This window comes from Canis lupus, chromosome 7, assembly GCF_003254725.2.
Source record: "Canis lupus dingo isolate Sandy chromosome 7, ASM325472v2, whole genome shotgun sequence".
Taxonomy (NCBI): domain Eukaryota; kingdom Metazoa; phylum Chordata; class Mammalia; order Carnivora; family Canidae; genus Canis; species Canis lupus.
The window spans coordinates 13,128,019-13,151,396 of NC_064249.1; the positions used below are offsets into that span (position 1 = coordinate 13,128,019).

General features: G+C 37.3%; 2 protein-coding genes across 7 annotated transcripts in view; one reads left to right on the forward strand and one right to left on the reverse strand.

The window, feature by feature from the left end:
* The window catches only part of LOC112648432 (torsin-1A-interacting protein 2-like), a 41,439-nt gene extending 40,597 nt beyond the window's left edge, over positions 1-842 (reverse strand). For 2 of the 4 annotated variants that reach the window (XM_035719025.2, XM_035719017.2), the window contains exon 1: positions 696-834. The gene's annotated coding sequence lies outside the window, so the exon portion shown is untranslated. Of the gene's footprint in view, positions 1-695 lie in introns of all 4 variants that reach the window. The other 2 variants (XM_025429938.3, XM_049112107.1) reach the window with 2 other exon arrangements.
* TOR1AIP1 (torsin 1A interacting protein 1) overlaps positions 119-23,378 on the forward strand; it is a 48,111-nt gene continuing 24,851 nt past the window's right edge. The window contains exons 1-7 of one of the 3 annotated variants that reach the window (XM_035719012.2): positions 119-858; positions 2,585-2,662; positions 8,077-8,136; positions 9,040-9,084; positions 17,987-18,028; positions 18,863-18,949; positions 21,641-21,694. In XM_035719012.2, the coding sequence (XP_035574905.1) occupies positions 378-858; positions 2,585-2,662; positions 8,077-8,136; positions 9,040-9,084; positions 17,987-18,028; positions 18,863-18,949; positions 21,641-21,694 (847 nt within the window). In that variant the 5' untranslated portion in view covers positions 119-377. Of the gene's footprint in view, positions 859-1,218; positions 1,424-2,584; positions 2,663-8,076; positions 8,137-9,039; positions 9,085-17,986; positions 18,029-18,862; positions 18,950-21,640; positions 21,695-23,378 lie in introns of those variants that run through there. The other 2 variants (XM_049112105.1, XM_025429933.3) reach the window with 2 other exon arrangements.

The following is a 23,378-nucleotide window of genomic DNA, read 5'->3' on the forward strand; positions in this document are numbered from 1 at the left end:
CGCGAGCCGCTGGGGCCGGGGAGGCAATCCGCGCTGCCGGCTGTCCCCTCCCCCCAGGCCAAGGACAGCGACGTCGTCCTCCCGCTTCTCCTCCTCTTTGGTGCCTTCAGCCAGGAGGCGGGAGTGACCCGCAGCAGCTGACCCGGCATCGGCACTGCCTCTCCCACAGCCCTCAGGACAAGCCATGGGCCCAGAGACGGCTTCGCAGCACCGCAGCGACGACGCAGGCGGCGGCCCCGGCGCCTCTCAACTGCCTCCCTGACCGCCGCAACCACACCCTCGCAACAGCCATCGCCACCAACGCCAGGAGAACCGACCGACGCGCCCCCCCGCTCCGCAAACCACCTTCGCGATCGCCTCAAGCTACGTCAACAACTATGGCGGGCGACGGGCGGCGGGCGGAGCCGGGGAGGGAAGGCTGGCGGATGTACGTCACACCCCGCGCCCCCCTACGGGAGGGAAGGCGCCGGCTCGCCCCTCAAAATGGCGGCGGCAGTGACGCGCCTGCGTACGGGACTCCTTCGCCGTCGCGCCACGGCCGGCGGGAAGTGAGGTTCTCGGAAGAGCCGCCAGAAGTGTACGGCGACTTCGAGCCCCCGGTGGCCAAGGAAAAGTCCCCGGGGAGAAGACGGCTCTCGCTAGAAGAGTTCCGGCCTGAGTCTGCGAAAGGGGAAGTGCGAGGAAGCGCCTACTACCTTCGGTCTCGGCAGCGGAGGCAGCCGCGACTCCAAGGAGCCGAGGAGATGAACACGCGAAGGGCGACCCGCCTGCAGGAGCAGCAGCAGCAGCAGCAGCAGCAGCAGTCACCGTCTCCGGTGACGACCAGGAGAGGGTTACGGGACTTTCATCCGTCTGACGGTGAGTGAGGCCGCCGGAGGGAGCAGTGTCCGCGGCGAGCCGGGGGGCGAGCGCAGCGCGCGGGCGGGGGCGGGGCGTGTGCGCGTGCGTCCCGGCGCAGCCCCTCGCAGCCCCTCGCCGCGCCGCGCATCCCGCCGGGGCTCCCGGGGCTCGCGGCGCGGGGGCCCCCCGACCGACCGACCGACCGACCGACCGCCCGCAGGCGGGGCGGGGACGCAGGCGGGAGGGCTGCAGAGGCTCGGGGGCGCGACCTGAGCGGCGAGCTCCGCGCCTCGCCGGGCACCGGCCTGCGGGGGAGGAGGGGGCTCCGGCTCGCCTCTCTCTGCAGGCCTTGGCGGGGGGCAGGGGGGTGACGGCGGCTCGGGGGGCCAGCGGGCAGGGAGACACTCCAGGCTCGCTTTCACTTCGGTTCCCTCCGTTCTGCGGATGTTGCTACCAAAGCCACTTCCATTTCCTCTAACTCTCAGAGGCCACGAGTCCCCAGCTGAGAGTGATGCTTCTCGGGTAGCCTCCCAGGCTTTTCTCCATCGCTACCGAGGTCGGGGGAGGAGGAGGGAGAAATTGGGTGAGTGGGCGTTTGGAGGGAGCGCGCCGTTTTTTAAATGGACTTGAGACCCCACACGAATACTTCTACCGAGGTGGGGGTAAGGCGAGTTATCCTGAACTTGAAGATCCCTAATGCCTGATAAACTTGAGCTGATCGCTCTTTCTCAAGCAGGGTGGTCTCTGCAAAAATTCGCTACGTGTTTTTTTTTTTTTTTTTTTTGCGGGGGGGGGGGCGGGCTTCGATGCAACCTCATGGGTTACTTAGCTTGACCAAGGAAGATTCTGAGTTAGTTTTCCTCTAAATGGGCCGAAAGGATGTTGGCAAAGTGAGCGTGTAGATTAGGTGAGGCACAGGTGAAGCAACTCCCTTGAGCCATCCTCTCCCGCCCACTTCCCTGTCCCCTATCTGAATCACGGGTGTAGTTTCGTGGGAGGCCCACGTAAGGCACCAATGAGGTAAAAATCCGGGGGGTTTGAATCACAAAGTGATTGCATCCTTAGTGGTAGACCATGGATAGATAGGAAGAAGGAAGTGGACCTTCAGCTCGCAGCAGAGCTGTAGGCAACGCTCGTATCTGCTGACCCATGCAGCACTGACACATCTGAAGATGCCTTGATTTTGAAAACTTTATTTTAAAGAAAATGTTAACTTAATATGGGTGGAGCTTACTCCAGACATTTTAGCCTATGTGTATGTTCTATCTCTCTTTTAGAATTAGAAACTTACTGAGGACAAAGATCCCATCCTATTTGAAGTTAATTCCATCTCCTTCAGTATCTGAAGAGCGCTTTGCCCACGATAGGCAACAAATAGGTTACATTGTATTGACTCTGGCACAGATCCTCCTGCAGTTATAGAAGCTGACTTTTTTAATACATAAAGGATTTACTTCTGTTTTAATAAATCTATAAGGATCTTAAACATTTTGCACACTTCTGCTTTCTTCGACGTTTCTGAAACTCTGGACCATCTTTTAAATTTCTAAATTAATATGGTTTTATTATAAAGCATCAAAGGTGAATAGTTTATATTTTTAAGAGTAGTAGTTTTGGTGGACCTAATTACACATTTCTAAAGAATTACTTGCCTTCCTGTTTATATATTGCTGTTAGGGTGCATAATCTGGACCCAAATGTCAATCTGTTTTGAATTTTGACATATGTAATGTCTGTTCTTTAGAGGATGAACCATCTACACAAACTATTTTAAGCCAAGCAGTCCCGAAGAAAACTATCCAGAGAATACAAGAAACTCCAGGTAAGAAAAGCGATTGTTTTTTGCCTTATCTGCCAGCTTTTTTTTTTTTTTAAGATCTTAATTTATTTATTCATGAGAGATACAGAGAGAGAGGCAGAGACACAGGCAGAGGGAGAGGCAGGCTCCTGGCGGGGAGCCTGATGCGGCACTGGATCCCAGGACTCCTGGGCGGAAGGCAGATGCTCAACCACTGATCCACGCAGGTGTCCCAGCTGCTCTTTTTTATGTACACATTATAGCCTGATTCATCAAGGGTCCCAAATCATAACTTACCCAGATTTCCAGTGAATCTTTTCTATAGATTATTTATTGAATTAAGCCATACAGGCATATGTCAAGAAAAGATGGGGTGAATACTTGATAGCTATGAATTATGAATTACCAGCCACTTTGTATAAGGTAATTCATTCACATAACACTGCAGGATAGATGTACCCATTTTATAGGTGAGAAACCTGGAGCTCAGAGAAGCTAAGACTCTTCCTTACCATTACATTATATGTGATGGAACCAAAATTCAGACCCAGGTTTTTCTTCTCCAAAGCCTTTTCATTTTCCCCAAGTACCTCATTGTCATTATCCTGTATAATAATTAGCTACTCAGTGAAGTTCATTAGTGTGGTGTACATGAACATGCCACATTACCTTCAATTTAAAATGGATTAAGTGGGGGGTGCCTGGCTGGCTCAGCATGAGACTCTTGATCTCAGGGTCATGGTGCCTACTTAAAAATAAAATAAAATGGATTAAGTAACCTGGAAAGTCAAATCATGAGATGATATGGTCAATGTTTCATGAGATCTGAAATGTCATCAGTTGTAAGATCCACCATTATTGTTTTACATAACACCTAGAAGGAAGAAATGCTGCCAATTAAACTGTAATATGCCATAGATGGTATGATGCATCCCAATTTCAGAGATGTTAAAGTGTAAAAATATTCATATCTAAGTATCAATGTAACAGAGAAGTAGGCTACATTGATAGTTACTTGCATTTTAAAATTGTTTAAACTATTTTGAAAAGTAGAAAGGATTTAGTTCAGTTATTAATGCTTATTATCCTTTGGTTTTCAGTTCCATTAACTCATTTATTTATGATTTCATTTATTTATTCATGAGAGATACACAGAAAGAGGCAGAGATACAGGCGGAGGGAGAAGCAGACTCCTCACAAGGAGCCCAGTGTGGGACTTGATCCCGAGACTGGGACCACACGCAGATGCTCAACCAGCCACTGAGCCACCAAGGCATCCATTCCTTTATTTTCAAATTGCTTTTTTTTTTTTTGATGCTAGGGAAGTCCCACAACCATAAATAATGGTAGCTATGAAACTGACTATTGCTAACTGTTTTGTTTTTTTTTTTTTAACTCATATCTTGACTTGTTTCCTTATCCATTGCTTCTGATAAGATTATGCTTTGGGGCACCTGGGTAGTTCAGTCAGTTTAGCATCAGACTGTTCAGGTCATGATCTCAGGGTCCTAGGACCGACCCCTGTATTGGGTTCTCCACTCGGTGTGGCATCTGCTTGAGAATCTCTCTTTGCTTATCTTCCTGTGCATGTGCTCTCTCTTTCTCTCTCAAATAAATCTTTAAAAATAAGATTATGCTTTATAATTTGACCTATTCTGTTCTCAATTTATAAGATTCAAGTTTAATTCCAAATAAATACACCCTTTATATTTAATGCCTGTGTTACTGTGTTAAGATTATAAACTCTCTTAGAAAAGTGCTTTGAGTAATAAATACTGAAATTAGATTTTTCCAGCCATTTAGAAAAACCATATTCTTGAGATTTTTATTTATAGTAGATTTAATTATATAGCTCTTATACCTAGAGAAGCAAACTTTTCTTCTTTAAAATATAGAGTAAACATATATAAAAATTATGGTGTTAAGTAAGTTGACATAAAGATTGTTGAGGACCAGCCTGTAGACTGTTATAAAAGTATGATCTATATCTTCAGCATTCTTTTGAGGTTCACATTTAAGAATTGCTAATGAGGTACACGGGGACATAATATTGTGCAAAGAGCACTGAACTTTGGTTGAGTTACCCAGCTACCTTGAGCCTCAGGCCTTTATATGATTTCTCCTGCCTAACCCAAAATGCCACTGCAGAAATGATACAGTGTATGCAAAATCACTGTACACAGGAAAACATACAGGTGTGAGGGTTTTTTCCCCTCCTCATGGGACATTACAAGAAATGTGAAGTTAATCAAATTTTGATTAAAGCATTTCTTTTTCTCAAGAAACTTATGTTATAATTGGAAATGGAAAAGACAAAACATTACCCAATGTAGATTGATGAAAACCATGCATAAATTATCTGGAATATATCAGTAGTTCCCTGTGAACTAGAAATAAGGATAGGTGCGTCTTTGAGAGATTTGGGATACCAAGAACTCAGTGTTTTAAAATATCATGTTGTATCTAGTACTTGGCATGCTCCCATCTCATGCCATTTAATAAAGGAGAAAGAGTTAAAGAAATTATTGAATAAATGCTTGTAATGTCTGTCTAGCAGAGGAATTATGATAATGGAGTATTTTTAAAAGATTTTATTTCTTTATTTATAGAGAGAGAAGGGGGAGGGGCAGAGGGAGAGGGACAAGCAGACTCCCTGCTGAGTGGGGAGCCTGACGAAGGGCTCGATCCCAGGATCATGACCCAAGCTAAAATCAAGAGTCAGATGTTCAACCAGCCAAGCCACCCAGGCACCCAGGAGTCAGTCTTTGATGGCGGACTGCTTTAAGTACAAGTTTAAGTATAGGCCCTTCCTCTTTACAGAATCATAGACTTTCAGTTTAACTGTGGTGTTCAAAGTACTGCTATAATTATATAGAGGATCATTGATTGGTCTGAGAGAAATTTGTCCAAAGATGCTCTTAAGAATAACTCCTTAAGGAGATAAAATGAGTGGGAAATATCAGAGAGGGTGACAGAACATGAGAGACTCCTAACTCTGGGAAACGAACAAGGGGTAGTGGAAGGGGAAGTAGGTGGGGGGTTGGGGTGACTGGGTGACTGGGCACTGAGGGGGACATTTGACAGGATGAGCACTGGGTGTTATGCTATATGTTGGCAAATTGAACTCCAATAAAAAAATATACAAAAAAAAAATAATAACACCCTAGAGCAGGACGTGTAGGTAGTTCAGTCGGTTAACCATCCAACTCCTGGTTTCAGCTTGGATGACTCTTGGGTAATGAGATCAAGCCCTGAGTAGGGCTCCCTCCTCATCAGGGAGTCTGCTTGAAGATTCTCTCTCTGCCCCTTCCCTCACTTGTATGTATGTGCGCGCGCGCTCTCTCTCTCTCTCTCTAAAATAAATAAATGAATCTTAAAAAAGAATAAAGACTTAAACCAAGGGGCCACCTTGTAAAACAACCTAGTAAAGACAACTACATCATTTGTCATCCTGTTTTTATAAGTCATGGTAAATGTTGATTATATTAGTTTAGAAGAGGGATACAGTTTGAACTCTTGTTCAAAGTTCCAAAATTGAAATATTTTCACATTAAAGTAGCCTTTGGGTTGTTCATTCAGTTCAGTCCATGTATATTTACATAACTGTTCTGTGATCAGATTCATTCCTTTCTGGAAATCATGAAGCTAATTTTACAATATGAAATTACATTAGGAGAATTTCATTCACTTCTCCTTAAGTTAAAGAAATATTTTTGTTCTAACAGATGTGGTATCTATGTAAGTAATCATATTTTTGAATGCCTACTATTTTGTCACAAACATTTGACTCTTTGGCTGCTGAACATTTGATTCTTTGGAGCATTCATTCATTCTCCAGATATTTATTGAGCACCTACTTTATGCCAGTCCCCATGCTAGATGCTAGGGTTGCAGTGGTGAGCAAAAGCAGACAAGGGACGAAGATTGCTACAAAATAAGGGTGCTTGCTATTTTATTCTTTAATACCTCTGTTTGGTACTCTGTCTCCTTCAAGTATCTAATATAAGGCTATGTACATCATGGTGCATATAGAAAATGCTTCTTAAAAGATGGAACTGAAATTGCAATTGGTGTGTATAGATTAAGTTGAGCTTTAGGTTTTAACTGAACCTGAAAAAGGGTGGGAATACAGAAGAGGAAACAAGGACAGTTGAAATGATGGAATTATGAACACGTACAAGATTTATTTTTAAAGCTATTTCTATAAGTTCTAAATACCTGATGCATGAAACACTAGCAACTAAGATATTTTGTAAAACCTTAGAGCTGAAAGATTTAGGGAAGTCATCTACTCAAAGTTTCCATCAGTGCAGGGTGTCCTTTTGTTATCCACTCATTATAGTGCTTGACATTTTCAGTGAAATGGAAATCATTCCCTCGCTATCTGTTCTATTTTGGAGATAACAACAATAATTTATTTGCTCCAGGCATTAAGGAGGGCACATGATGAGATGAGCATTGGGTGTTATGTATATGTTGGCAAATTGAATTTAAATAAAATTTTAAAAAATTATTTAATGAACTAAAATCTACTTTGCTATAACTTTCTCTTGTTGATCTTCTGCTTTTTTTGAGCTACATAAAATCAATTTAATTGCTTTTCTACATCTCTTTTAAGATGCATAGAAACATGCTCAGTAAGTATTTTTTGAATAAATGAGTGGCTGGCCCTTCAAACTTTCTCACCTAGATACTTTAAAGGGGACATGGGGTTAAGTCAGTTTTATAAAAACAAACATAAGACTGCTTATGTAATGGAGGGGACCAGTGATAGCCAGTTCAGAATGGTTTTCACAGTTATACAGAGGCAAACAGAAGGTTTTTTTATAGAGACAAATGAAATAAACATAATCCAAATTTAAATATATATTGGACTTTATGTTGTTTGAAGCTCTTTGAGAAAACACACTTTGGTTTACTAGGTTAACATTTTATATAATGGTATTGGCTTCCCCATTAACCCTATGCCATTGAACCATAGACAGTCTAAAATAAATCTTGGCTAATGTTAACATTTTATTTAAAATTAGAGTTTGCATTTCTTGAGTACATACAAGATTAAATAGTTGGAGGGACTATATTAACTCTCAGGAAATTACCCCCCAAATTAAAATATGCCAGGAATAATCTGTAGTGAGAGTAAGCCCCAAATGGAATAAATAATTGAGTTGGTGCTACAGTGCAAATTTTGGTTCTTAATTGGGAAATTCAGAAAAGTTTTATTTGGCATTCTTTTCTTTTTATATAAATATTGTCTGTTAGAGAAAACTGCATATTTTTCCACTCATGTTCATAAATTTTTTTGTGGCACTGTTATATTCCCATACTTAACATAATGAAAGGCTCAGAAAAAATCTTTGTTGGATAAATAGATGATTGTATAATTTAGTATGTTTGACATTTCATATTTTTAAAAATGTTTTCTTTTCCTGTATTAGTGGTGAGTGAAGATCCTGTAATCAGCCTGTGTAGACCCCCTCTAAGAAGTCCAAGATCTGGTAAGAGATTGTTTTGTCTATTGGTTTAATTGTTTCATAAATATATTCTATTTTTAAATAGATTAGTACATGTACTCATATGGTTCAAAATTTTTAAGTTATAAAAATGCAGTGAAAGTCTCCCTGGCCCCTTTATCCTTTACCCACTCAGTGTCCTCATCAGAGGCAACCAATGTTTTCAATTTCTTAGGTATTTTTTAGAGCTATTCTATGGCGATACAAGGAAATTCATGTATAAATTATATTTTCCTTTCTTTTTAACACAAATGTTAGCCCAATAAACACTCTTTTCTGCACCTTCCTGTTGTCTGTTTCTATTTTTACTTAACATACAAACACATCTTTCCATATACGTGTATAAAGGGCTTCTTCATTCTTTTCAAGAGGTTGTTCTTATATGTTGCTATGATTCCTTTTGTTAGCATGATGATTTAAAACTAGGATCAGGGACCTTTTACTCTTCCCAGCATAATGCTACTAAAAAAAATCAAGACTGAGGCTTTATAGCTCAGGGCTATAAAATTGATCAAAATCATTTACATTTCTTTTTGACTACAACTTCTAAAAAATGTTGCTCTTAAGTTGATTTTGTGACTATGAATGAAAACTAGTAAAATTATTCCAAGCAATCTACTTCTGCTTCATTTTCAGGTATATTAGCCCATAAGGGTGCTTTATCATGGAACTGAAAAAGAACCTTATTTATCTTCACATTAGATTTCTACTCAGTCCTTTCCTTCAAGAAAGAATTAGAATGGGTTTTTTTTTTTTTTAATGGATAACTGTTCTTTTAAGTATTATAATGATAAAGATCTGTTAAGGTTTTGATGAAGAACCTGTGGTAAACCATATGAATGCATTTCCTTTTAAGCTCTAATCATTTTCTTGCTATCTCTCTTGCAGATTCGGCATACAAAACAAATGGAAATACTAAAATGAGTGAATTAGGTTTGTTTCTCTCTAATTCATTTAGGTTCTTTTTGAGGATTTTGATTATCAGAATCAAAAATGTACACATTCTGTCATGGGCTTGAGAATATTATGTTGTTCATTATCTCAGCTTGTGGGACACTGTCCCTATGGCCATGATCTTTCTTAATCACCCTGCTTTTTATTCTATCTGAAATTATGTCTTTTGTTATATTATTTAAACTTACATATGTATGTGTAATAACAAATGCATTTTAATTTTTATTAGACTTTTTAAATTCACACTCCTGAGAGGAAAGGGGATATCAGCTTATACATTCACATTTTTTCTTAATTTAGAAAGTGAATTCGAGATGTTTTTCTTAGGAAGTTCAGTGTCCTTTGCCACATTTGTTGAACTGGTTTAAATGGTTTCCAGTGTTTGCCTCATGTTGGATGTGAGATACCGAGATCCATGGCTTTAAGTGAACCTACATTGATTGTGGTTGGACTTGGTTTTAAGTTACAGTATTTTTCTATATTTAGAGATGACTCAAAAGGAAGGAAGCTTCCTTTTTTTTTAAATAATGAATTGCAACTTCTTTGAATTCATCTTTCATTTAAGTTCAGGCTGTTTCTTAGAGACTTCAGGATTTAGTGTCTGGGTACTGAAAATGATCCTTACAGCACGCAACTCATGTGTAACTCATAGCCACCAGAATTTTTCAAGTTCTCTATTTAAAAACTTCAAAAATTTTTGAGTGATAGTATCTTAATTGGAAGAGAAGTTGGAGCTGAAATAATCTAGCACTTTTTCCTTTCTATGCTAGGTTTAGAAATTATAAGTACTTTATAATAAGAACTAACTTTTTAAAAACTGCCTTCTGGTTTAAAAAAAAATTCTACAGGGTTAATAGAAAATGGCATTCTCTGATTCTTTTTCATAGTAATGTTAGTACCTATTAGAGTATTAAAAATGGCTATTTATGAGCTTGAATACTGCTAATAATCTCCAGCTGTTCTTTATACTCTCCTTCCTGCTGCCCCATTCTGACTCTGTCCTCAAAAGCATGATTGGCATTTAATAATCCTAAAGGTGTCTATACAGGGGATCAGCCTCTGAGTAAAATCTGACCCTGCAATCCTGTTTTTGTATAGCCCATGAACTAAGAAAAGAGACCCCATGTGGCTTGCAAAGCCTCAAATATTTACTATTTGACCCTTTATGGAAAAAGTTTACCACTCCCTGGTTTATAACGGTGGCAGAAATAAAGACAGCAAATCACCCAAAGTGTCATTTGTTTGTTTTAAGAGTAAATTTTAGAGAGTTACATACTTGCCTGGACATAGATTTATTGTAGCACTCCATATATACATATACATATATATATATATACACACACACACACACACACACACACACATATATATACACACACATCTTGTACCTGTATGGATAGCACAAGAAGACTGTCCCTGGAGACTGTCATGGAGACATAACGACTCTTATATTCTCTCATCTTCTCTGAGAAAGCATGAGAGCCTCACTTATGAAATTTTCCTATATTTGTCAATAGGCAAAACACAAAATAAGCAAAGTTTTATTTCCTTGAATATCCTTCACTTCTCACACCAACACATTCACTAAGTCTCTAGGAATAGAAATTCTCTAATAATTTGTATTAGAGACCTGGAACTTTGTATTTTCCTTAAAAACTGTGGCCAAGCAAAAGAAAGGGGTACACTTAGTGGTTTGTTTCACTAGAAGAGATAGTTGTAGGTGATCTGTTCTTACAGCAAATGCATAGGACTTCTGAAAGTACCTTTTCCTAATTGGTTGAGATTATTGGGAAAGTAGTACCTCCTCAGCAGCTCCTTTAATTATTGCCATCTGTCTACTAAATGCCACAGCTTTTATATTCTTTTTATTCCTCTTGGACCCACTTTATTTGGAAATGGGGTGGGAAAGACTCTAGGCCTGCTGGGCCTGCAGCACTGCTTGCACCTGGCTGATCTGCTAGTCAACACTGGAGCCTGCCATACCACTCTAGGCAGCTCTACATAGTACCACAGGCAGCTCATGTCACCTAAGACCAGGGGGCTGATGGTCTATAGCTCCATCAGCAACAGCTGGTTGAGAGTGACCTCTTTGGTCTTGGCCATGAACACGGCTTTCTTGGAGCTCTTGTGATCCTGTCGGAATGGCATCCTTTTGTGAACCAGGTAATAGGTAAAGTCAGCGGCCAGTATGTCTGGACTGATTGATGCCATGTTCTCACAGTGAATCTGGGGGACACCAGTGCAGGGGCGTGGTGAGTCCTGAGGACCCTTGGATGGTGAAGCTGCCAGCCTGAGGCCCAGGCTCTACCCCTCTTAACCAGGACATCCCCAGCTTTGGGCAGATGTACTCTAAGTACATCTTACCCAGCCTATTCTCCCTGCTTTGCCACAACTTTTATAATATTTTAATTTTTTTAATTAAAGATTTACTGCTCCAAACAAAAGTTTAATTTCCTAAAGCTTCTGTATGAGCATAGGGAATAATAATACCTTAAAAAAAAATAAGTGTTTTAGCCATCTACATATAGAAGCCAAGGAGTTTAATTTAAAGGATATAAAAGAAGATGAATACAAAAGAGGGAAGTGAAATTAAAACTTTCATATCATCCTAGATGCTGCTGATTCATCATCAGATTGTATTTAAATATATATTCTTTGCAGCTTAGGTTAAAAGGATGAGAATGGAATGTTTAAAACCTTGCATGAAACCTAATTACTAAACACTGATTCCACACTATTTTCTTGAGTTAAGTAATGTTGTCATGGTATGAGAAATATTAACAAAAGCCCTAACTTAAGAGTTTTTATTCTGTGATAGCAAAATCTATTCGTTTGTTAGATAGATACACCTTTATTTTTAACAACTTTATATATATACATCAACTATACATATATATATATGAAATCAGTGACTGTCCTAAATGCTTAGAACCATAAAGATCCATAACATTTTTTTTCTAGCTCTTACAGCACATCTAATAGAAAAGTTAGAAAAATTATTGTAATGTTGTGTTAAAATGGTGGTATGTGTATGTGATAGCCTGGAGAAGTGCCCTACTCTGCAGGAGAGGTTGGGAAGTTTTCATGGAGGAAATGGCATTTGACTTGAGTTTTGAAGAATGAGTAGCAAGCAGAATGGGGAAAGAGATTTGCAAATACTTGTAAATGTCTTGTAATAGACATCTTCAGAGTTTGTATAATATGAGAAACTCCTTTGCATTAGAGTCAACAGTCTCTAATTAGCTATCTCTAACTCTGAGATATCTTATGCTAAATGACTTTAGGATGACATTCTAATAGTAGAGTTGGAATTCTTGACCTAAAATGAAAACCATGTTTAAAAAAATGTGAATATAGGCAAGACAATGGGTAGACTGACATGATGATGGTTATCATCAAATCAAATAATCCTATGGGATTTATTTTTATTTAGAACATCCAATCCATAAGATATCATTGTATTATGAATGAAGCACAATGATATTAGTGATACTATCAAACCTTGTTTCACATTATTCTTGTCTTGAATATATTGATAAATATTGTTAGAAACATAAAACTCTAAAGAAAGGACCTTTAAAGATTAGAATCAAAGTTTTTAAAAGTGTTCAAAAATAGATAAAATCCATGATTTATTGAATACTTAATAAGTGTATAAAAAATAAATGGGGAGCTCCCTTGTGTAAGTTGATGAAAAAAATAATTCTTAAATTCTCCCCCAAGCTAATTAGATAACACATACATAAACAAAGGAAACTGAACTTTAAGCAACTTGTATATGAGGGATTAATTATTAGATGAATTGTCTCTGAACAAATTGACCTGGAGTTTAAAAAGTATCCGGAAATAAATTAGGATCTAAAAGGGAGAGATAACTGCACTATTCATTTTTTTGCTGGTAACTCAATGAAGGAATATACAGATTCTAAAATCAATTCAGCTTTAAATTTTGGTATACCAAGTAATTTTTAAATTATATAAAATGTAATGCCCACTATAAATGTAACTTTAGCAAAGCTGCTGTTTTAAATGAGTTATACTTAGAAATTATTGGAACCTCAGAAGAGTTCAGCCTTCTTCCTTTTCTTCATCAATTTATTTTAAAAATTATTGAGATTTCTGGTTTCCCTCCCGTCCACATCAAAAACTTTTTGGATATGTGAGAAAGGAGAGAACACAAGACAAACCCCTGCCTCCTAGAGTAGAGAGACAAATACAGGTTATCATGGTTTCCCAAGAGCAAAGGCTCAGTGAGACCTCTGCAGGAACCAGTTCTATGTGGGAGAACCTGAACTGTAACTTATGAATTGCAGGATGCTCAGTGCGGAGAAGTTAGAGTTAAAAATGCCTAGGGAACCCAGTTGTCACAGAGTCCCTACTATACTGTGAGATTTACCTCTAGGAGCTTGACCAAATCATGCTTTGGAGAGGAGAAGGGGGGAAAGGAATCATTTTTAAATATGCCAGAGCACTCTGTTCTTAACAAGGCTTGCCTTCAGGGTAGTCTAGTTAACCAGAGCCTGACCTACTGAATTATCATCAGAGCCCAACTGACTTGGGAGAAGGAAAATACCCTACTCCATGCCACTCTAGACAACCTGTCTCACCTAAGGAGGAAAGAAAAATATTGAAAACCACTTGTGAAGTTCACAGTTCAGAGACATAAACACATTGAAAGAATTACAGGACTGTGGAGCCCTTTCCCTCCCCTAGACAGCATACACAGATTGACAATGTAAACAAATAGAAATCCTAAGAATCAAATAGTAGAGATAAAGATTAAAAAAAAAAAAAAAAAACACTGACATACTAGATTGGACATGGCTGAGAAAAAAATTTCTGTGCTAGGGGGCATACTGATAGAATATTAAAATAAATGGTAATATGTGACAGAGATGTTAACTCTAATGCTGTTGTGGTAAAGATGGTATATAAGTGTATCAAGTCAACATGTAATATACAAACTTACACAATATTATGTGTCCATTATATCTTAATTGTAAAAAGTAGAATTCTCAACCAAAACGCAGAGGAAACTAGGACTGAAAAAAACAGCATCCAAGTATACCACTATAAAATGTGTGACATACACTTAAATGGGAGTGCCAGAAGAAGAAAAAGAATAGAAGAAATATGTGAAACAATAATGACTAAGAGTTCCCCCAAGTTAATGTTCACACCAAATCACAGATTCAGGAAGCTCAGAAAACACCAAGCAGAATAAATGCAAAAACAACAACAAAAACCCACCTTAGTATTTACCCTTTTCAAACTACAGAAAATCAGAGATACAGAAAACCTAAAAGAAGCTAGAGGAAGAAAACACCTTACCTATAAAGGAACAAAGATAAGAATTACATTCATCTTCTCTTTAGAAACCATATAAGCAAGAAGAGATGGAGTAAATTATTTTAAATGTTGAGAGAAAAAAAGCTGGGATTCTCTATTTTGCAAAATTATCTTTCAAAGGATAAAGCCTTTAGCCAGGCTGACTAAGGAAAAAAGAAACTAAAAAAGACACAAATTACTACAGATAGAAGCAGAGGAAATAGTTCCTAACTCATTCTGTGAGGCCAGCATTCCCCTAATACCTAAAGCAGACAAATACAAGAAAACAAAACTACAGATCAATATCTCATGAACACAGCGGGAATGATCTTCCACAAGATATTAGCAAAATGAATCCAAATTAGGGGCACCTGGCTGGTTCAGTCAGTAGAGCATGCAACCCTTAATCTGGAGGTTGTGAATTCTAGCTCCAAATTGGGTGTAGAGATTACTTGAATTAAAAAAAAAAAAAATCTTAAAACACACACTACAGCCAAGTAGGATTTGTCCCTAGTATGCAAAGCTGGTTCAACATTTGAAAATTTATCATCAACAGACTAAAAAAGAAAAATCACATGATCATATTGATAGATGCAGAAAAAGCATTGATAGAATCCAACTCCCATTCATGATAAAAGCTCTCAGTATACTAGGAATAGAGGGGATCATCCTTTTTTTTTTTTTTTTTTTTGAGGGGATCATCCTTAACTTTAAAATGCTACAAAAAATCTTACACCTAACATAATGGTGAGAAACTGGAAGCTTCTGTATTAGTATCAGTGCTAAAAAGAAATAAGCTATCAAGCCATGAAAAGATCTGAAGGAACCTAAATGCATATTTAGACTTAGAAGTCCCTGCTTACCACTCCTTATCAACATTGTGCAGGAAATTCTAACTAATGCAGTTAAGACAAAAGGAAACCAAAGGTATACAGATTGGGAAGGAAGAAATAAAACTGTCGTTTTTCACTGGTAACATGATTATCAATGTAGAAAATCGAACAGAATGGACAAAAAATAGAAACTAACAATTATAGCAAGATCAAAGGATGCAAGGTTAATATACCAAAGTTAATCATTGTCCTACATAATAGCAATGAACAAGAAAATTTTGAAATTAAAAACAATACAATTTACAAAGCATCCCCTGCCCTGGGAGTAAAATACTTAAGTATGAATCTAAGAAGATATGTACAAGATGTATATAAGAAAAACTACAAAACTGATGAAGTAAAAGAATTTACTAAAAAAAAAAAAAAAATGGAGAGCTATTCCACATTAATGGATATGAAGATTATTGTCAAGATGTCAGTTCTTGTCAACTTAATGTATAGATACAGTGCATTTCCAATCAAGATCCCAATAACTTATCTTGTGGATAGTGAAAAATTTAAGTTTATATAGAGGATTGAAAGACCCAGAATAGCCAACACAGTATTGAAGAACAAAGTAGGAGGGTTCAACCTCAAGACTTACTATAAAGCTCCAATAATTGAGATAGTGTGGTATGGGTAAAAGAATAGACCAATTGATCAATAGAATATAATACAGAACCCATAAATAGACCCATGTGTGGTCAACTGATACTTGACAAAGGAGCAAAGGCAATACAATGGAGGCAAAAATAGTCTTAAATGGCACTAGAACAAGTGGATCTACATGCAACAAGTGAATCTAGAGACAGATCTTCAACCCTTTACAAAAATTAACTCAAAATGTATCACAGACCTAAATATAAATTTTTTAAAAATTAGGAAACTCTGGGAAGATAATGGGAGAAAACCTAAAGGACTTTGGGTATGGTGATACCTCTTTAGGTATAAACAAAGCACAACCCGTGAAAGAATTGGTAAGCTGAACTTCATTGAAGTTATAAACTTCTGCTCTGCAAAAGACGATGAGAGAATAACACAAGCCACAGACAGAGCAAATAAAGGACAATTATCCAAAATATACAAAGAACTCTTAGAATTCAATGATAAAATCTGATTTGAAAATGAACCAAAGGCTTAACAGACACCTCAACAACAGATAGACAGATGGCAAATAAACATATGACAGATGTTCTACATTATACATCATCAGGGAAGAGCAGTTTAAAACAAGATACCACTACACACCTATTAGAATAGCCAAAATCCAGAAAAATGGTAGCACCAAATGCTAACAAGAATGTAGAATAACAGGAACTCATTCATTGCTAGTTGTAATATAAAATGGTACAAACACATTGACAACAGTTGGATGATTTTGTACAAAACTAAGCACATTCTTACCATACAATCCAGCAATTACACTGCTTAATATTTACCCAAAGGAGTTGAAAATTTAATGTTCACACAAAAAGCTGCAATGAAAATATGATACCATGGATACATGTCATTATACATTTGTCTAAGCCCACAGAATGTGCAACACCAAGAGTGAGCTATAATATAAATTAGTGTTTTTGAGTGATAATGTGTAAATATAGGTCCATCAGTGATACCACTGTCCAACAAATATACCACTCTGGTGGGGATGTTGATAATGGAGGCTATGCATGTGTGAGGCAGGGACCATAAATCTACCTTCTCAATTTTGCTGTGAATCTTAAATTGCTCCAATCAAAAAAAAAATTATCATTGCTGACTATATGCCATTATAAACAACACTTATGCAGTAGTAGATAAGTAGTAGACTAGAAATTAGAAGAAGCTGTGTTCAAATCTTTTTTTTTTTTTATCACTTGTTCTGGTACCCTTAGAAAAGTCACTTAGTATCTCTGAGCCTTATCTAGGAGACTATTCCTTGTGACGTTATGGGAATCATATGGCAGACATGAAGATTTTTTTTTTTAAACTAGCAGTGTGCAAATATCAAGGGCTTAACTATTAAGATATTAAGATAATGACTTAAGAGGTAACCATTGATTCTTAATAAGGAAACATCTTGTGTGTGCTATGGGATTAATTATAGGAATGAAGAAAGTAAACTGCTGTACAAAAGAGAAGTACAATAATAGTTGTATGCTTAGAAAACTCCAAAAAAGGGAGTGATACCTTTTTGTACGAATGGAAATATTCATGAAAAAATTTTGAGAGAATAGTACTAAGGCAAGTTTGACTTTGACTTTGAGTGTAGGAATCTAGCAAATAGAATGAGAATACAGCAAACCTATAGAGACTGGAATATTTGTTAACAGAATTTAATGTTTTCTGCAAACAGGTCAGATTTTATGTATGTATGTATGTATGTATTAATTGGAGTTCAATTTGCCAACATATAGCAGAACACCGAGTGCTCATCCCATTGCCCCCCTCAGTGAACAGGTCATGTTTTAGAGTACAAATGGAATCTGTGGCTGAAGGAAGAATAAACTCTTCCTGATTCTAGTTTATGTCAGACTTATTTCTGAAATAACCTAAAGGGAAATAATATATATTTCTTAAGGTTTAATAGGAAAAAAAGCTTAGTCTGTCTTTATGTTCACTTTCCTAAATTACATGCTTTTGTTTATGGTTGAGCCTTAGCTTTTGATATTATGTATGATATGTCTGCTTTTCTTTTCTAGAAGCCACCAGTGTCCAACAGAAGGTCAATTTTTCTGAAGGAGGTATTTTCTTTTAAAATATTCTAAATAAAATAAAATAAAATAAAATATTCTAAATCTTTTTTTTTCCCCATTAACATGAGCAATTTTGACAGGTACTTCAGAGAGAAGAGAAAATAGTGTGTTTTTCTTCAGAAAAACAAAAATCCATGCCTGCCTGAACTCATAATTGGGCAGGTGAAATAGGATAGAGTGAGTGATGATAACCTTTTTATGAATTTTAAGGATCTTTTTTCTGAGTTACTAGTTACTAGTTAAAGCTAATAAACAATTCTGGCATATTCTGGCCTTTGATTATGATATTAATCATTTTTTCCAAATTCTCATAATCAGTCTATGAATAGCACAATAAAATCTAGTCCCTTTTAAAGCCCACCATAATCTAAGGGTGACCTGCATACTGAAATGTTTATATATGGGTGTGTGTATACCTCCTCCTTTCCAAAACACAGATGGACACATGTAAGCACATGTGTGTGCATATACTAGTCTTGTCTGAATTTACATGCAACATGTAGTTCCCTCCATAAGGTAAAATTTTTCCGCTATTTAACGCTCATTTGTTTACTCTTCAACTCTACAATAAAGCCTCGATATAATGTTGTAGATACTACTCTGAATATTTGCTTGAGATAGAATTATGTGCTTCAGAGAACAGTAATAAGCTCAGTTTTAGCTTATATGAAAATTTGTGATCCAGAATAGTAAACATAATAAATAGCAATTCTATATCTGATAGAGAGGCTTCATTTTAATGTTTAATTACTTGTTTTTTAATCTAGATCTTCAGAGAATTAGAATGGACTATATACTAGTGTCTTATTTACTTCTTTTTAGGAGAAACTGAACAGGATGATCAAGACAGCTCTGACAGTGATATTACTACTAATAAGGTCAGATCCGGGGATTCTCTGGATTCTGCAGGTAACTTTGCTTTTATACATATGACTATATCTTAGGAGCTGTCTTTTTAGTTAAAATATAAAGGTATTTTGTGAATATGCTTTTTAAAATACTGCAAAGTATTTTCCTTATAACGACTTTTTAAAAAGCTGTATACTTTTAAAATATTTATTAAAACTACTGATTCCATACGTGCATCTGATTAGTACTGTAATGCCATGTAATATCTAAACAAGTCACTCTTTAGCCTACTTTGATTATGTATGGAATATAAGATATTTTGGGGGCTTAAAAGAAGAGAGTTATTTGTAGTTTTTTAAAAAAAATTATAGAAAAAAAAATTATAGAGAGGGGCACCTGCGTGGCTCAATCAGTTAAGCGTCTGACTTTAGCTCAGGTCATGATCCCAGGGTCCTGGAATTGAGCCCCATGTTGGGTTCCTTCCTTAGTAGAAAGTCTACTTGTCCCTCTCCCTCTGCCTGTCCCCCTCCTTGTGTACTGATGTGCATGCATATATGCACGCTCACTCTTTCTCTCTCAAATAAAATCTTTTTTAAAAATTTAAAAATCTTAGAGAAACTGATCTCATTGGCAGTTATACTCATTACACTATTAGGAATGTTAGTTAGCTTTTAGGAAGTTTTTATATACCTAGATAATTGCTTTTACCCTTGGATTGTCCAGATTAACCCCAGATTAGTAATAACCATTTGATTATTCATGTGAATCTGTGTTTTATTAAAGGGAAGAGTTGACTGAAGAGAAAAAAAAAATACCAATTGAGGCTTAAGAGGATGCTGAACCAATTTGTAAACTCTGTCAATTATGAATAATTTTAAATTTTAGTTCTATGAAAGAGTAATTCTCCACTTTAGCCTCACCACTTTTTGAGAATTTCCATAATTCCTGTTTTACTTCATCATTCCATTTTAAAAATAAGCTCAAAGCTGGTTTATGGGCATTGAGTATTCTTTATATTTCGCACCCTTCCTCATTTTCCCCCATTCTTTCTTGATACAGAAATCCCAAAGAAGATATGCACCATTTTAGCATAGTGGTTAAGAACATGGGCTCTTGAGCCAGAATTGCTGGGTTTCACTCCTCTACTACTAGGTTTGTGCCTTCAGGCCATTACTTAACCTCGGTGTTCCTCAGTTTCCTCATTTGGGTTCTTAAGAGGTTAAATTAATTCACATGTGCAAGCACCTAGAAAGTACCTGTCATGTAGAAAACACTTAAATTAAGTGTTCTTATTAGTTTTGGTATATGTATACACAAAGCTCTAAAAATGAGAGACTGATTAAGCCATTCATACGGCCAATAGTTTAATGCCATTGCTACCAGCTTATAGCTCTTTGAAACTACATAAACCACAGGTTCTGTGATCCCTTTAGAATTCTAATAAATTTTCTTTTTTAAAAGATTTTATTTATTTATCCGTGAGAGATACAGAGAGAGGCAGAGACATAGGCAGAGGGAGAAGGAAGCTCCCTGCAAGGAGCCTGATGCAGGACTCAGTCCCAGGACCCTGGGATCACAACCTGAGCTGAAGGCAGATGCTCAACCACTAAGCAACCCAGGCGCCCCTAAAATTCTATTAAATTCTTAGTGAAGCACACACCTGCATGCAGAAGAAGACTCTAAAGAACAAAAAGAGGAGCATGTTAAGAAGAATACAAATCTTCCTAGATTATTTTCTGGACTAATTATCAGTGAAGAGGTACAAGAAGAAACAATAAAAAGGGAAAAAAAGAGAGAGAGAAAGAGAGACGCAAACCAAGAAACAGACTCTTAACTATAGAGAACAAACTGCTAGTTGCAAGGGGGGGTGGGAATGAGTGAAACAGGTGATGGGGATTAAGGGGTATACTTGCTGTGATGAACACTTGGGATTGTATGGAAGTACTGAGTACCTTAATTCTACCCCTGAAACTAATATTGTACTGTATGTTGACTAACTGGAATTTAAATAAAAACAAAACAAAACAAAAAATCCATTGCAATGCAGGAAGAAAATATTAGAAAATATTAGAATTTCATGTATATCTATATTTTATTTCATCCACTTAAGATGTCTATTTTTGTTTTATAATAAATGCAACACATCAGTTAATATATTTCAGTAGTACATGTATATAATACGTTTTAGAGATGGATGTTCAAATTTTTTTAGAAATAGGAATATGGTAACAAAAATATTTAGCTACCACCCCTGAATGTGTCAAATCCTTCTGCTTCCAAGGTAACAATCTGATCACTTTTGAACAGATTTAGTTATGATTCCCATTTTTATATGAAAACAAGTTTTTAAAGAAGAGTAGACTAAAATATATAATGTATTGACCACTTACAGGGAAAGTTTGAGGCAAATGGATATTAAAGATTTCAAGAAGATCCATTATGAACTTTAAAAATGTTCCCCAACTCAAAGCTTTTATTATCTCCCTTACCTCATGCTATGTTCTGTCTTACATTTTTTTCTTTAGAAAGTCATTAGGGAAAAGAGATAATTAAGTAGTTAATTTTTTAGGTACAACATAACTCTTTAGAAACTTTTTAAAAATAAATTGTGCCCCCCAAGTGTTGAATTCCCTGGAGTTTTATGGAATACTTTTGCTCCTTTGATTATACATTGTTCTCTTATAAAAATATGCATTTTAAAAGTATAATATACATTATAGTGTACTATGTCTATTTTTGTTGTTTTTTTAGATCAAACCACCATATTATCAAGTCAATATCCAGAATCTTGGCAGTCATCACAAAGTAAGTAAAACCATGTCTTAAACTCTTAAAAGTCTGTGTGTGTGGTCAAATTATTTATTTACTTATTTATTTGTTTGTTTGTTTATTAATGAATGAATGAATGAATGACAGTCACACAGAGAGAGAGAGAGAGGCAGAGACACAGGCAGAGGGAGAAGCAGGCTCCATGCACCGGGAGCCCGATGTGGGATTCGATCCCAGGTCTCCAGGATTGCGCCCTGGGCCAAAGGCAGGCACTACCCGCTGCGCCACCCAGGGATCCCCAAATTTTTTATTTTTTGAAGATTCTGTTGTCCTATTTAACATGAAGTGTTGAAAAAGAGGTATAGTGAATAAAACTCATCCAGCATCTTGAATTTGCTTCATCCCTGTACCCAAGCTTGAATTTGAATTTAAAAAACAAGAATCTGGGCAGCCCGGGTGGCTCAGTGGTTTAGCACTGCCTTCAGCCCAGGGTGATCCTGGAGACCCAGGATTGAGTCCCACGTTTGGCTGCCTGCGTAGAGCCTGCTTCTCCCTTTGTCTGTGTCTCTGCTTCTCTCTCTCTCTCTCTCTCTCATGAATAAATAAATAAAATCTTTAAAAAATAAAAATAAAAAAGAATCTGCATTCCATGACTTGTTGAATGTCCCTTGCTTCCCATATAAATTTGTTAATGTTTTTAGTTTAATTTAATGTAGTTTGAGCCTATTTACATGGACATATTCTAATAAGGATATAAAATTTTATATATAGTATGATTTGAGCTCTAATACGAAAGTTTGGAAGATTGGAGGTACCTGGGTGGCTCAGTCGGGTAAGCATCTGCCTTGGGCTCAGGTCATGATCCTAGGGTCCTGAGATGGAGCCTCACATCAGGCTCCCTGCTCAGTGGGGAGCCTGCTTTTTCCCCTCCTCCCCACTTGTGCACTCTGGCTTGTGCTCTCTGTCACTATCTCTGTCTCTCTCTCAAATAAATAAATAAAATCTTTAAAAAAAATAAAAAAGCTTGGAAGGTTGGATAAATAAATAATAAACCAAGGTACAGTAAAAAGTTAATGGTAAGCTAGGTAATAGGTATATAAAAATCTTACAGCCTTGCTTACAATCTCAAAAATTCTCACAATATGTTGAGAAAATATAACAAAAGGTTGGAAAGTAATATATTAAAGTGCTAATAACAATGATTTGTTTAGGATGGTAGAATAATTGGTGACATTTTCCTTCTGTATTTGGCTGATTATCTACAGTGGATATGTATTTCTTAGGTTAAGCAGAAATGATACGGTTTTTTCTTTTTCATTTTTAAATCAAGTCCCAGGGATCCCTGAGTGGCTCAGCGGTTTAGCGTCTGCCCAGGGCCTGATCCTGGAGTCCCGGGATCGAGTCCCACGTCGGGCTCCCTGCAGGGAGCCTGCTTCTCCTCTGCCTGTCTCTGCCTCTCTCTGTGTCTCTCATGAGTAAATAAATAGAATGTTAATCTAAAATAAGTCCCAGAATTTGAGTTAATTTAATCAACCTAAAATATCCTTGTATATGAAATATACAGGGACTTTTGTTCTTTCCAACTCACCTTTTTTTGAAATATGAGATTGTTTTTAAAGAAAAAGTCTTTGGAAATCTGTTTTGTAATCATTGTGTTTATAGAATTCCACTCTATTTCACTTTATATATATTTAGTTTTTAGAAGGTTCTGGGTTTGAAC